This window comes from Antedon bifida, chromosome 10, assembly GCF_963402885.1.
Source record: "Antedon bifida chromosome 10, ecAntBifi1.1, whole genome shotgun sequence".
NCBI lineage: Eukaryota > Metazoa > Echinodermata > Crinoidea > Comatulida > Antedonidae > Antedon > Antedon bifida.
The window spans coordinates 12,474,529-12,490,569 of NC_136235.1; the positions used below are offsets into that span (position 1 = coordinate 12,474,529).

At 32.2% G+C, this 16,041-nt stretch overlaps 2 protein-coding genes across 2 annotated transcripts; one reads left to right on the top strand and one right to left on the bottom strand.

The window, feature by feature from the left end:
- Positions 1–67: 67 nt before the first annotated feature.
- LOC144853680 (calcium and integrin-binding protein 1-like) lies at positions 68–4,780 on the top strand. The gene is made up of 6 exons (XM_078711450.1): positions 68–202; positions 632–666; positions 909–1,156; positions 1,693–1,802; positions 2,370–2,458; positions 3,365–4,780. Exons 1-6 carry the CDS (start codon positions 152–154, stop codon positions 3,384–3,386), a joined length of 555 nt encoding a protein of 184 aa, XP_078567576.1. The 5' UTR covers positions 68–151; the 3' UTR covers positions 3,387–4,780.
- Positions 4,781–8,619: 3,839 nt separating this feature from the next.
- Positions 8,620–11,866, bottom strand: LOC144853676 (alpha-2,8-sialyltransferase 8B-like). The gene is made up of 4 exons (XM_078711445.1): positions 11,718–11,866; positions 10,334–10,438; positions 9,518–10,033; positions 8,620–9,106 (listed from the first exon to the last, which is right to left on the bottom strand). Exons 1-4 carry the CDS (start codon positions 11,720–11,722, stop codon positions 8,860–8,862), a joined length of 873 nt encoding a protein of 290 aa, XP_078567571.1. The 5' UTR covers positions 11,723–11,866; the 3' UTR covers positions 8,620–8,859.
- Positions 11,867–16,041: the final 4,175 nt, after the last annotated feature.

Here is a 16,041-nt window from a genome sequence, read left to right on the forward strand (position 1 = left end):
GCCAGGATTGAGGGCGCGTACCATTCATTTTTTTTGTTATGCAAAATAAATAAATAAATATTGATTTTTCTGTTGTGGCGATTTGACGTGCGTCGTCAACATCCGCTTTTTAGACCAAAGTCCATTTAAAGTTGTCTTTTTTTTTGCCAAAATGGGTAGTTCTCATAGCGTTTTTACCGAATCACAATTAGAAGAATATCAGGTAATTACTAATGTAGTGTTTTCTGTTAAATATTAATGTTTAACCGGCCAAATAATAGGCCTAGGCCTAGTAGTAATATTAGTTCAGAGAGGGCTAAGTCTACCACCACACTGAGTCTCACAGCAGGTTTGTTTGCTTGTGGCACGGTGGGGGACTTGGTACACTTGTTGGTTGAATGGGGCCTAGGGCATAAAATGCAGTAGAATAGAAGTAGATTTTTGTATTGTAGACTGGCTACCTATCTATATAGTCTATATAGCCTAGGCTAGTGTAGTTAAATAATATATTATTATTAATAATTATTTAAATATTTAATAACTAAATTAATATTAATAACCATGACAATTCTTGTGTTGACGTTCTTCTTCAGTACAGTAAGGCCTAGGCCTACCTATATTTATATTATTTATTGTGATTTTTTTTTTACAGGAGTTGACATTCTTCAGCAAGAAAGAAATACTACAGTAAGTGATTTAGGCCCTATAAAATAAGAATAAATATTATTATTACCTGGCCAACCTATAAAATGTAAATACAGTAAGCCAGAATGAATGCTTAAATTCATACAATTTAACAACTCTATTATTAATAAATTATATTAAAGGAACACTTTTGCGACACAGAGGTTTCCCCTTATTATACTGTAGAGGCTCTACTGTACAGTATGTAATATTCACTGTAAGTATTGGAAATTCTTCTTTTGTAGTGTTCATAAGAGGTTTCATCTTCTTGATCCTGATAAAGTAAGAAATGACAAAAATGCTAAGCTGAGTATGGACACGATTCTGACACTACCGGAGCTTCATGTGAACCCCTTCAAGGACCGGATCTGCGCCACGTTCTCGTCTAGCGAAGATAAGAGTATCTCATTTGAAGACTTCCTTGATATGATGTCTGTATTCAGTGACAATGCACCCAAGTCTGTCAAGGCAGAATATGCTTTCAGGATTTATGGTAATTATTGTCATACTATAATGCTTGGTTGTCAAAAACTTTGTGCCCTAAATGTTTTCCAACCATGCCAACAATTTATGCAAACATGTGTGCACATGTATATACACATTCTTTTTTCCCAAAGTTTCTGTGTACCCTTTCCCATAGTTTCCAAAACATTACAATTGTGTACAAGCAAAAACATATACAAAAAATAATAACAATAACCGAGTATAATCGCATACGTGATTGTATTCCTACCCACCCAGCAACAGTTTTTATCAATCTTTTGTTTTGCGATGGTAGATGAATACGGTAACGAGTGGATAGTGTATTTTTTCCAAGGTACACAAGCCGTTACGGTCTGCTAAATTACCGTCCACACAGAAATCTTACTTACATATTACTATGGCACAGAACTTGTGTCTTGTTTGAACAAAGGGTTCTTTAGTTCAGATTTATACATGTACGTAAACATAACTTGAAATAGTAACGGCTCAAAGAACAATACTGAATATGAACAAGAATAATAATAATTTCTGTAATTTTGTTTGTAGATTTTGATGAGGATGATTTTATTGGTAGTAGTGACCTTCGAGAGGTCATCAATAGATTGACCGGTGAGCAGACGTTAAATGACGAGGATATGCAACACCTTATTAACAATGTAAAGTGAAATATTTTCAATTGGATACACTCACCGATTTGCCCTTCTATATCTAGATTCTGTATTTATACAGAGTATATAATACACCATCACATGTGTGTCTCATCTGATTTAACAAGTCTCCTATAATGAAGTAAAGCTCTGTCTACACTATCAAACTTTTTGTGGAAAAAAATGTGATGTGCCCATATATATATGGACATGACCTCATCACACGTTGTCTCATGCACTTTATACAATCAAGAGTACCACCTATGACAATTACATATATTCTTTGAGAGAAGCCGGTCCCCACGAGCAAAACAATACTGTCTACACTATCAAACTTTATATGACAAAAAAAATGTGATATGTGCCCATATATGGACATGATGATGTCCTATCACTACCATGTTTAAGCATATCACTACCATATTTGGGCACATCACACATTTTTTGTCAAACCCGTTTGATAGTGCAGACAGAGCTTAGCAGACATGTGCTGTATCACATAATTTTCCTACAGAGAGGATAGGATGGGTATCAGCTAGTTTATGTTTAAATTATTGAACTCAATTTTGTTTTTAGATTTTTGAAGAGGCTGATCTTGATGACGATGACCACCTGTCCTTTGCTGAATTTGAACATGTCATTTCAAAAGCCCCTGACTTCATCAAGTAAGAAAAGATATGATTAATAGTACAGTAGAACCTCTTATTTGGGACGCTCCTTTAGAAGGCACCACTATTGAGGGGACATCCCTATTGATGGGACAGCTCTATTGAAGGGGCAGTCCTATTGAGGGGACAGCCTTATTGAGGGGACAGCTTTATTGAGGGGACAGCCCTATTGAGGGGACAGCCCTGTTTAGGGGACAGCCCTGTTTAGGGGACACCACTATTGAGGTGACAGCCCTATTGAGGGGACACCACTATTGAGAGGACAGCCCTATTCAGGGGACAGCCCTATTCAGGAGACAGCCCTGTTGAGGAGACAGCCCTATTCAGGGGAAACCACTATTGAAGGGACACCACTATTGAGGGGACAGCCCTCTTAAGGGGATACTTTGGTCCAGAAGATTGGGTTCATATCTAGATATTAAAACACGTGGTTTCTAAACTAAGGCTTTGAAGACTTGTATTGAGATATTGGGGAGCTTTTGAAATTTTCGATGACCAAGCAAGTCAGATCAATCGATGTGTTGTCGGCCATCGACTGGACCTAGAAATCATTAAACCTCTGTCGAGGTAGGGAGTGTGGACACGCGTTTTAATATCTAAAATGTTAATCTCCCAAATACCTAACTTAGCCTTAGTGGTTAAGGCTGCAATGAACTTCATAAGAATTAACCATTGAATATGCTGTTTTCACTGGCCTAACACATTCAACATTTCTGCTTCCCAAATATAATTTTTCTGTCGGTAAAAGAGGATATTTTTAAAACATTTTATTTCAACAAAAGAATTCAGCACCTTTTGAACTATACAATTTGGTTTTTTTATTATTATTTCTTTGTTTTTTTTACGAAGATAAATAAAGTTTCTTATATCTCATATCTTTAATATTATTACTTTTCCTTTCAGTTCATTTAAAATTCGATTGTAATGTTGCAGAGGAATTTTATCATCATTTGTGGTGCAGGGATCAACTTTATTTAACCAAAGAAATGAGCACAACATAAATTTTATAAGCAGAGAATGATTCACGTTCGTTCACTTCTGGTAGATCAACAAGTAGTTATAAACTAGTTTTACACTAGACAACTTTATTATCCTCGTCAATGTTTTTGTTTGCACTACCCTTATTTTCAGTTGCAAGATTTTGCGTTTGATCGCATGTCTGCTGAACTGTTTGATATGCTTAAGTGCTCATGGACTCATGATAACTCATTTCCTGCGCTCTGATTGGTTGGAGACAAAAACTTCTAGAATTAGTGATAGAAAAGGATTTAGAAGATGGAAATATAGATACTCATGTGCATAGCCAACACTTTCAATTTGTTTCATTTTGCTGAGCTAAACCAAACAAAAGCATAATATTACACATAAAAAGTACATAAAACCATGCCATTGTGATAGAATTGAATATTTTCACAATAATTATGTGATCGTCCGGACTGTTGTTTCAATCAAAAACAAAAATGAAATTCATTTGGATCTAAATAATTTATGATTAAATTAATTTTGTTGATCCAACACAAAAAATAAGCAATTAAAAAAGTACCTGCACTACATTTACTCTATGCCTTGAAATATGTAACGAAAATTTAGATTTTTTAAATTAAATGTTTTTTATAGACCACCGTATCTATGTGCTCACATGTCTTAATTTCATAATCAATTTTGTTATCATCAATTTATTATTTATAGAACACATCAAAACAAAATAGTAAATTATTCATTTTTAATATTTTTATATAGTATTTTATTGTCACATTTATATTAGCTGTTACATTATTTATTCAATTTGAATAATCCCCCTCTAATAAGCCCACCCCCCCCCCCCCCCTAATAAACTCCCCTATAGAACATTGTTTAGAGAATAAACAACCCCATCGGATAAAGGTTTACTGTATTTTATCATTCTTGATATTAATTGATTAATATTAATATGGTATAATAGTAAAATAATGTTATTCTTTAATGCACAGATATTGCATTCAATATCGTTTCATTTTTTGATTAATATTAATATGGTATAATAGTAAAATAATGTTATTCTTTAATGCACGGATATTGCATTCAATATCGTTTCATTTTGCTGAGCGAAACCAAACAAAAGCATAATATTACACATAAAAAGTACATAAAACCATGCCATTGTGATAGAATTGAATATTTTCACAATAATTATGTGATCGTCCGGACTGTTGTTTCAATCAAGAACAAAAATGAAATTCATTTGGATCTAAATAATTTATGATTAAATTAATTTTGTTGACATTTGAACATTGTTTAGAGAATAAACAACCCCATCGAATAAAGGTTTACTGTATTTTATCATTCTTGATATTAATTGTGTTGTATTTTTACATGTCTAGGGGCATTTATTTGATTATACATGTTACCATTATAATGCTTCAGGGGATTTATTCAAATAAATATGGTATAATAGTAAAATAATGTTATTCTTTAATGCACGGATATTGCATTCAATATCTCTTTGTTTTTTTAATACATATTCAGAAACATTACAAATAAAAGGCCTGCTTGTTTATCAGACTAGAACGTAAATTACCTTAAGCTATTTCTACACTATCAAACTAGTTTGACAAAAAAGTGATATGCCCAAATTTAGTAGTGATATGCTTAAATATGGTAGTGATATCACATCATCATGTCCATATATGGGCATATTTTTTTGTCACATAAAGTTTGATAGTGTAGACAGGGCTTTAGGGACAGTATTTTTTGCTCGCGGGGACTGGCTCCTCTCAAAGAATCTATATATTTATGGTTAATTCTGACATAGGCGAGCACAATGGAAAAACTTCGGTACTAATCTCCGCCTTGGATACCTACCTTATCTATCTCAGATGTACCGCGAAACGTAGATTTGATAACATTAATTTTCCACTATTACGATATTGTTCCATATTTCTATCTTAGGAAGATATTATAAAGGGTTTTTTTTTTAAATTTTAACTCTAGGCGCGGTAAGTAATTTCCGGGTTCACGGTAAGGTGTGTCAATCACCTTGCAAGTTCACTGCATGGTTGGTTTCAACCAGGGAGTTGTAACCTGTTTCAACGTTGGCCGTTTGTTTTTTTGTTTATTTTCGGACCGCGCGTGTGAAGGTATAGTACTGTAGTACATAAAGATCAAATTAAATATATTCATAAAACATAGGAGTAAATTGTGGGAAATAATTATATAAAATTACATCGAGAGAATTGTTGAGTAAGCTGCCAGGACTTTATGTATACTATGCATGCGCTATCTGTGTGACTGTCCCGTCAGGACCCTGGGATAGTTCTGCCCATGTTGCAAGCCGTCTAAAACGTCTTCCTTCTTAGGCCAAAACGGCTCACTGTGTCGTGGAATAATGTATTAATTATACCAATTAGGATGGTATTTATTTGAATAAACGCCCGGAACACCTCCCCAATAAAACATCAATTAAAATAATTATCGACACCACCAATTGAATCCATCCAAACAAATTATAATTTCCTTCTTTTTATCTGTTAGCATAGACATTCACTATAATATCTATATACTTCTGCTTACATCAAACAATGGACTTTGAATTACATTGAGTAGATGATTGATTGTTTACAGTAGATACGATACAAACTCTAAAATGATACCAGAAACAGATTGATCGATAAAGTCTTATAACATGAATACGTTAATGTAACTTGTGATTACATTTGTAGGCCTATTATTCTGGGTTTATTGTTAAAATAATTTAGAAAAATACATTGAAGTAAATTATAAAAAGAAGTAATGATAATATAATATATTTATTTCCGCCAAAATACATAGGTCTACAATTACAAAATAAATAGGTGATCATTTATTCTAAATTTTTTATTTTATTTATTTTTTCTTTATACTGGGTTGCCTCTTCAGTCTAAGACTGTTCTCCTAAAAGGCCCAGTGTGTATATATATATATATATATATGATGAGGTTGTGACAGTGGCTGCTATATGTGAATTAGTACACCGGGTAACCCCCTCTCGTCTCGAAAGATGTACTAGGCTCTTTAAAGTGCACATGAGCCAGATGTGTACACTGGACCACGGTGTATAGTCCTTATCCAAGAAGACTGTTTCTAATAAAAACGACATACAGGATGAAGCAGACGACAGAGGAACATTGTTCCTATTACAGTTTCACTGCCATTTGTTGATATGGCATGCTTATAAGTTTTTAATTAACTTCAAGTTGTTTAATTTGAATTTAGTGTTGAGTTGCAGAAAGAAAAGTATAGGTAGCTAATTTAACTTGACTTAACGATGGAGAGTTCGCATACAAATTGGGAGATTGTTCCAAATGGCAGAAATGGCATTAACAATAATATGTAAGTCTAAGTAAAAAGGCTGATATATACACACTAGGACGATAACGACCACCGATGCTTACATAAACCATGGATTAAAGAATAGAAGGATATGCATCGACGGTGACATCAAACGATTTTACAACGCGCTTGCCTATACTAAAGCACTGCTGCCAATCAAACAAACACGCTCATTGAACTCCGTGTCTGTAACCGCGGCCCTCTGTAAAACGCTGCGAATCAACTTTTACATTTTTTAAGACCAAAACGTAACCATGTAGAAATCGTATGCGCAGTCTGAATGTTCTATTGACATGTCTGCGTCGATGATTAATTGACAACAAAAATATATTGCTAAACAATTCTGTTTTAGTTTCATCACAATCGGACTACGAAAAGTTCACTTTCTTACGACTGGTAATTTTAAGTTGTTGGTAATATTAATAAAATATGCAATTTTTATATTTGAATTATCATTATTTGCCTGCCATCTTCTGTCATTAAAAATTGCGTTAATCTATAGAATATTAAATTATGCATTTGACCATGTATGTTATTAGCGTGGCCGGTGTTCACACATACAACAATCGTGTTTTTAATATATGGCTAAGCAGTGGTTTCTTCATAAATCTCCTTAATTATCGATGTGATTATATTTAAATTGTAGTGCCTAGTGATTGGCTAGTGGTTATGTCATCCACATCACATCCAATCACCGGGCCTAATTGAATGAAAACAGCGATCCCTGATCCGGGATTGGCTGGCTATGTATAGTTGCGATACGTTACCTAGCGGTCGTTTTGAAAAGTACACGCAGGGCAAACTTAATCACGAACAAACGAAGTACCTATTATTATTCACACAAGAAGTAAGACAACGGTGAGTATATAGATCATGATTAAATGTTGTATCTACTACACTTAAGATTAGCAGTATCAATGTCGGCAAATCATATGGTTTACTAGTAAGCCTAGAAGGCCTAGGCCTAGTATTCTTGCTGATTTTGTAATTTTACATGTAGGCTGAGAAAACATTGTCTCAGATGTAGGGCTACTAACAGGTCATAAAATGCTACTTTAATGTCATAAAAACATTAGCGAAGATCAATCGCGGCAGAAACTTATACTAATTACAATTATAGCATCTACAATTCTAAGCCAATAACAATATAGTATTGTTTTTATCTGGTATATTGATGAAGTAGGCCTACACTAGGGTCTTAACAATAACATACAATGTAATTTAATAACTGTTTTCAATAACAATTATACTCAGTGGCGTGAGGCAGAGGCCTGAAGCCACTTGTTTATGAAACCTAAGTGGCCCTCCAAGTTTCAAAGATCGAGGCCTGGGACGTTTTTAGCATTTTCGACATATTTTATGCCTCTTCCTCTGGGCACTGCTCATGGGCCCCAAGCTTCAGGGCCCCTGGGTTTAGCCAGTGAGCGCACATAGTCGTTACGCCACTGATTATACTGTTCAAATATGTATGAATACATAGTTGCAACAATATTTTCTATTTTCTAGATAGAAAATGAGCAATCACCAGTTGTGTCTGCAAACGATTTGTGGTAGCAGTAAAGTTTCTATGAAGAACCGGAAACCAAAGAACGCGCGAAAGAAGCGTAGCCAACAAGGTTAAATGTCGTTGCACATGTGCAGTAAACAATATATTAGGCACGCGACCGTTTCGTTGTTACCATGCGGTTAATTAAACTGTAACATTGTGGGCGGTCCGCGGTCTGTCGGCGAGAGTCAAGGAACCCTTGATCTCACGTCGATGCATATCCTTCTATTCTTTAATCCATGCATAAACAAAGAAATTATAATAGTTTCATTCTAAAACTATAGGGCAACTTTATTTTACCAACTAAATAATAACTATTTGTTTTAATTTCACTAAACTAAATCACATGTTAATACACTAGATCGTCGATATCGTTTATACTAAATATTATACAGGTTGAATTAAAACAGGTATAGGCTAAATTTATGTTTGATTTAATGTTTAAATTCGTTATAAATACATAACACGTTTTCTCGGTTTAACAAATATCATAAACAAATGGTTATTAATTACAATCGTTTGTTATCACTCTGATAACGCCTGTTTTGTTTAGTTTGTTTAATGTTTTATGCTCACTGTTCATATCATGAGTATTTTTAAAGGAAATTTGATCGTAGTAATGGTAGGTTAATTGGCGACCAGATGGTGATGTTGAATATGGATAAAATCCATAAAGAGTTATGTTTCTACAAAACGTTGCAGCAACAGAGAACATCATTAACCCGGATGAAACACGCTTGATATTCCAGAATCTATAGACAAAATAAACATGTATACTTAGACTACAACGCAGTATGAAGGATTGGATGAGTGCGAATTATGAAAAAGTGGACCAAAAAGAATCTGGAGATGGGTGTGAATTAATGTTTAGAGGTAGGCCTACCTGATCAATCTGGTGGTTGGGACGATGAGGTGCTAAAATTGTACAAATATGGAGCTATCGAAAACTGCACAGAGGTTTGAATTAATGCAAGTAGGCCCATAACAAATAAAAAAAACAAAAATGTAAAATAAAATGTGTTTAAGATATCGTGCTCATGTGCTATTTTTAAATTTTCTTTTCAGCTGGAAGTTTCCTTTGATCGACTGCCCGTTTCGCAGACAAATTTTTGTATATAATATCGTTGATGTATTGCTAAACTGAAAAAGATAGTTTCACTTACTCAGTGGTAGACAATGGCTTTGTAGGAAAACCGATTCGGAAAGGTATTGAATGATTTCTGATAAAAGTCGATAGCGCATAATATTGCATTTGACGAGAGTTTGGAGAAAAAACCTTTGAAAAAAATAATATGGTATCATTCAATACTTTAAATTTCTTCAAATATGTAGGACGGCATGTAGCATTTTCAAAACAATTAGTTATTTTCTTGACTAATTCGCCATTAATGGACATCAAGCTTGTCTTTGTACCAACATCATTCTCAAAGCCTTCGGTTGGAGACATGTTGTTTCTTATAACAAAGTCATGTTCGTCAATTTCTTTGCCACAATGACTATGTTTTAACACTCCTGAATTGCCTACAATAGCGCATGTGTCGTATGTCCCTAAAGGAGGAGAGTCTTTGGGACGGGTCTTTTTATTGTACCAATTTTTAAACATGTCACTATGTAAATTTCCATCATAAAGTAGAATACACAACTTGGCGTCAAACCGTTTATATTTCACGATCTTCTTTCTGTTGAAATAGAACAAAAATTGTTTTTGTAGGATGGTAGGCTACACTATTTCCATTCAATATTTCTGCAAAAATGTCTTAATATCCTATCACAAAATCATCATGCGCAGTTAGTTACATCTAAAATATTTGTTATTATTATTATTTTAGCAAATATGCTATACTACATAATAAAATACGATGACAAAAAATGGTTACAATATGGATAAATGTTACAATATACAAGTCCGAAATACTTTTCTATTATTAGGCCTATAGGCCTATTTATAATTATACTATAATGTTTAGAAAATATCTTACTTGAACTTTGCAAGAGCTTGTTGGTTAATATGTCTACTGAACTTTTCTGAGAGACTTAGTTCCGTGTGTGTGCTAAAATTTGAATTGTTGACACCTACTACCAGCCTACTGAAAAAAGGGATAGATAGTAGGCCTATGTGACTGATATAATCATCTTTAAACAAACGGCAAAAGTGGTGTTTATTTTTTGTTAATTAGGGAGAGATAGGAAGTTTGAATATTCAAATATCATGTATTAGGTTTGCAGTCTTATAGAAGTTTAATGTAGTAAACTTGAGTCGCTTATTTTCTACATCTCCTTATATACACAAATAAAATGAATACTAGTTACTGGATGGAATATAATAAATATGGGTAGGCCTATAAACTTGAAAAGGGGAAAGGACTGAAAAGGGGAAAGGACAACGATTTAATATAATAATAATCTATATGATGTAATACGGTACACATTAAAGCATTTTGGTAATCTACACATATCCTGTCAATGTGTGAGCACTACCGTAAGGTGTATATTGTATATTCTTAACATTGAATATTTCATTTCATTACTTCGGCCTCAGAACGTAGATATTTCCTGTATTCCGTGAACAAGCAGGGTGTAACTAATAATATTCTTTCTTCAAATATTTTACCATGGACCAAAATTACAGGTGCATGATTATACAAATAATTAGTAATATATCTGATCTACAGTTCTGACAACAACTTTTAGCAAACTATTAAGGGATACAATTATACTAACAAGTTTAGGCTAGGAGGCATGCATTTTAGCAAATTTGCTAGCCCACTAATAGTTCCATAGATATTGTGGGTTACAATCAATCTAATTTCTATATATCTTTGTTCATGCATAGTAAACACATTGTTACGGTAGACAATAATACAATCTATGCCCGAGTTGAATAGGGGAAACAATGAATAACAACTCCAATTTCTTTTGAGGCGTTTTCTTAGGAAGTAATGGCGACTGTATAGTGACTATATGGGGCGTTACTTTGGTGGAAACGCTTTAATAATGGGTTGGTTTTAATAAAAAAAATGTTCACAGAATACGCTTTCTATTAGTTAAACCTACTGTACTGTAATGATGTTTAGACAACTAGAAAAGCATTAGGAATGTGTATTAAAATTACAAATGAACATTTAATTACTCAGAGAGAATAAAAAAAGATAAGAAAAAGAAAGTATGTAATTGCAGGTGATGGAAAGAGTTGTAGAGGTTAATATAAGAATAAATCGTCAGAGATCGATGATAAGAAACAGAACGAAGTTATACCCAAATGCTCGTTATAATCATATTTCCCTATTAGTATACGAAACCAAGTCAGTCTACCTTTCGGTATTATCACCTACTCAGTGTAAAATGGTAGGCTCTACCACTTACGTCATATTAAAAGCTACCGTTCTTCTTCCAGTGCCATTATCGCCCTTTTTCGAACGCGTATAAAAATGCTGCACGTTGCTAAAGCCTTGATTGGAAATAATACATATGATTAAAAATGAATAAACTGACAGAATAGATATAACACCTTTCAATAAATAATCAGTAGCCATTCTGTGATAAGTCCCGTCTCAGACTTTCGGGAAAATATAATCATCGGAAGGTTCAGACTACTGTATAATAGAAGGCGCTATAATACATAGATGGCGCTACTTAATAATAATAATATTAGTAATATAATAACAACAATTATTGCACAAAACGGCACGTTAAACAGAACAAGTATGGCACGCCAAATGTCATTTATTCAAGAGGGATCTTAGTTTTTAATAGAGATATCTTAGTTTTAAATAGAGATATCTCTATTAAGAATATAGATAAGATAAGATATAAGCCTAGATAAGATATCTCTATTGAAAATAAGATATATCTATTTAAAACTAAGATACCTTAGTTTTAAATAGAGATATCTCTATTAATGGAGATGTCTTAGTTTTAAATATCTTAGTTTCCGAATAAATGACAGCTTAGCGCCATAAACAAGTGTGAATGTACAGTAGCTTTAAGATGCGTTAAAGATGGGTTTGACTGAGTTATTACACATTCATACTCAGATCTAATTTAGTGATTTTGCTATCTAACACAAATGTTTCTTTGTAATCATTTTTCCTATTCAGTATCTCTTTGTTGTTTTTAATACATGTTGGAAAACATTACATCAAAGGCTTTTCGATAAATCCACTTTGAAAAACAATTATACTTGAATGAGGTGAATAGGCCTATAGTATTTCACAGCTCATTCACACTTGTTCCATTTCCATGGATAAATAACTATTTCACTAAATGGTACAGTGTGAATGTACTTTAATTCTACATTATAAATCAATTCGTTCTTTGTAACATGATTAGGTATAATGTAATCACCTCCTCTTTGCTAATGGTTGAATACATTTAAAAACAAAATTGATTTCTAATTATTTTTTGATTGCACAGCCAAACCGATACTCAACAATGGATATTGAATTATGAATGTTGACATACGGTACACCACTATTGAGGGGACAGCCCTATTCAGGAGACAGCCCTGTTGAGGGGACAGCCCTATTCAGGGGAAACCACTATTGAAGGGACACCACTATTGAGGGGACACCACTATTGAGGGGATACTTTGGTCCAGAAGATTGGGTTCATATCTAGATATTAAAACACGTGGTTTCTAAACTAAGGCTTTGAAGACTTGTATTGAGATATTAGGGAGCTTTTGAAATTTTCGATGACCAAGCAAGTCAGATCAATCGATGTGTCTTCGGCCATCGACTGGACCTAGAAATCATTAAACCTCTGTCGAGGTAGGGAGTGTGGACACGCGTTTCAATATCTAAAATGTTAATCTCCCAAATACCTAACTTAGCCTTAGTGGTTAAGGCCGTAATGAACTTCATAAGAATTACCCATAGTCTAGGACCTGGGTCAGATTTGTATGCATTTAATTTAGGAGAGAATATCTCAACTGTTATAGGACAATTTGACCCCAACGAACAACATGGAATGTGTGCCAAATTCGCTATCCGGGACGAACATGCCCAAAATCGGGGTCAAATGTTAAAAATGTGTGGTTCTTATATCTCAACAACCGCTTGTCATACAGATTTGCTTTTGGTGTCAAATTGTTCAAAATATACATATTTATATTCGGTCTAACACAACTTTTAGCGAAAAAATGACCGGAAATGCTTTTACTGACCTTTGACCCAAAAATGACAAAAAAACAGAAGAATAGAAGAATAAATTATTCTTTAAAATGCCAATGGACAAACTGTATGGTATCAAATGAAAGCATACACAATATGCTACCCAACTTGTATTGAAAATTTTTAATTATGAAGCTAATTGTATGGAAAATGTGCATATTTTGATTATTTTTATACAAAAAATGAATATTTGGTAGCGTAATTGTTATGTTTATTTATATAATATTAAATAATTTTAGTGTTTGAAAAAACTATTTGGTATCAAATGAAAGCCCATAAAATATTCTATCCATTGCTACCCAACTTGTATTAAAAGTCTGTAATTATGCATATTTTATTATTTTTTTACTAAAATGGGTATATTAAATAGTGTATAGTTATTTTGGTTTATTTATAATATTAAATAAATCAAGAGTTCTTTTGGTATCAAATTGTTTAGAATATACATATTTATATTTGGTCTAACACAACTTTTAGCGAAAAAATGACCGGAAATGCTTTTACTGACCTTTGACCCAAAAATGACCAAAAAACACATTTTCGATTAAATTATTCTTTAAAATGCCAATGGACAAACTGTATGGTATCAAATGAAAGCATACACAATATTGAAAATTTTTAATTATGAAGCTAATTATATGGAAAATGTGCATATTTTGATTATTTTATACAAAAAATGAATATTTGGTAGCATAATTGTTATGTTTATTTATATAATATTAAATAATTTAAGTTTTTGAAAAAACTATTTGGTATTAAATGAAAGCCCATAAAATATTCTATCCATTGCTACCCAACTTGTATTAAAAATCTGTAATTATGATGCTAATTTTGTTAAAAATGTGCATATTTTATTATTTTTTTACTAAAATGAGTATATTAAATAGTGTAAAGTTATTTTGGTTTATTTATAATATTAAATAATTCAAGATTTTTTTGGTGTCAAATTGTTTAGAATACACATATTTATATTTGGTCTAACACAACTTTTAACGAAAAAATGACCGGAAATGCTTTTACTGACCTTTGACCCAAAAATGACCAAAAAACACATTTTCGGGTTAAACCATTCTTTAAAATGCCAATGGACAAACTGTATGGTATCAAATGAAAACATAAACAATATGCTACCCATTGCTACCCAACTTGTAATGAAAATTTTTAATTATGAATCCAATTGTATGGAAAATGTGCATATTTTGATTATTTTTATACAAAAAATGAATATTTGGTATCGTAATTGTTATGTTTATTTATATAATTTTAAATAATTTAAGTGTTTGAAAAATGTGCATATTTTATTGATTTAAAATGTAACATATTGGACAAAGTAAACATCCAATATGAATAATATTTTTAGTTAAAATTAATGTCATATAGTCTAGGACCTGGGTCAGATTTGTTGGCATCTATATTTAGGAGAGAATATCTCAACTGTTATAGGATTATTTGATCTTAACTATCCTCAGCCTAGATATAAAAAAATACAACATAATTAATATCTAAAAAATAATAAAATATGTACATTTTTAACAAAATTAGCATCATAATTACAGATTTTTAATTGAGTAGAAATGGATAGAATATTTTATGGGCTTTCATTTGATACCAAATAGTTTTTCCAAACACTTAAATTATTTAATATTATATAAATAAACATAATTATCAATTACGCTACAAAATATTCATTTTTTGTATAAAAATAATCAAAATATGCACATTTTCCATACAATTGGATTCATAATTAAAAATGTTCAATACAAGTTGGGTAGCAATGGGTAGCATATTGTGTATGCTTTCATTTGATACCATACAGTTTGTCCATTGGCATTTTAAAGAATAATTTAACCCGAAAATGTTTTTTTGGTTGTCATTTTTATGTCAAAGGTCAGTAAAAGCATTTCCGATAATTTTTTCGCTAAAAGTTGTGTTAGACAGAATATAAATATGTATACTCTGAACAATTTGACACAAACAGAACACTTGAATTATTTAATATTATAAATAAACCAAAATAAATTTACACTATTTAATATACTCATTTTAGTAAAAATAAAAAAACATGCATATTTTTAACAAAATTAGTATCATATTTACAGATTTTTAATACAAGTTGGGTATCAATGGATAGAATATTTTATGGGATTTCATTTGATACCAAATAGTTTTTCCAAACACTTAAATTATTTAATATTATATAAATAAACATAACAATTATGCTACCAAATATTCATTTTTGTATAAAAATAATCAAAATATGCACATTTTCCATACAATTAGCTTCATAATTAAAAATGTTCAATACAAGTTGGGTAGCAATTGGTAGCATATTGTGTATGCTTTCATTTGATACCATACAGTTTGTCCATTGGCATTTTAAAGAATAATTTAACCTGAAAATGTGTTTTTTGGTCATTTTTGGGTCAAATGTCATTAAAAGCATTTTCAGTCATTTTTTCGCTAAAAGTTGTGTTAGACCGAATATAAATATGTATATTCTGAACAATTTGACACCA

Coding starts and splice junctions, on each gene's coding strand:
- LOC144853680 (XM_078711450.1), top strand. CDS start 152: ATGGGTAGTTCTCATAGCGTTTTTACCGAATCACAATTAGAAGAATAT. Junction 667..908: donor AGCAAGAAAGAAATACTACA/GTAAGTGATTTA, acceptor CTTCTTTTGTAG/TGTTCATAAGAGGTTTCATC. Junction 1,157..1,692: donor ATATGCTTTCAGGATTTATG/GTAATTATTGTC, acceptor TTTTGTTTGTAG/ATTTTGATGAGGATGATTTT.
- LOC144853676 (XM_078711445.1), bottom strand. Junction 10,034..10,333: donor CAAGCTCTTGCAAAGTTCAA/GTAAGATATTTT, acceptor CTATTTCAACAG/AAAGAAGATCGTGAAATATA. Junction 9,107..9,517: donor AAGCCATTGTCTACCACTGA/GTAAGTGAAACT, acceptor TTTTGTCTATAG/ATTCTGGAATATCAAGCGTG.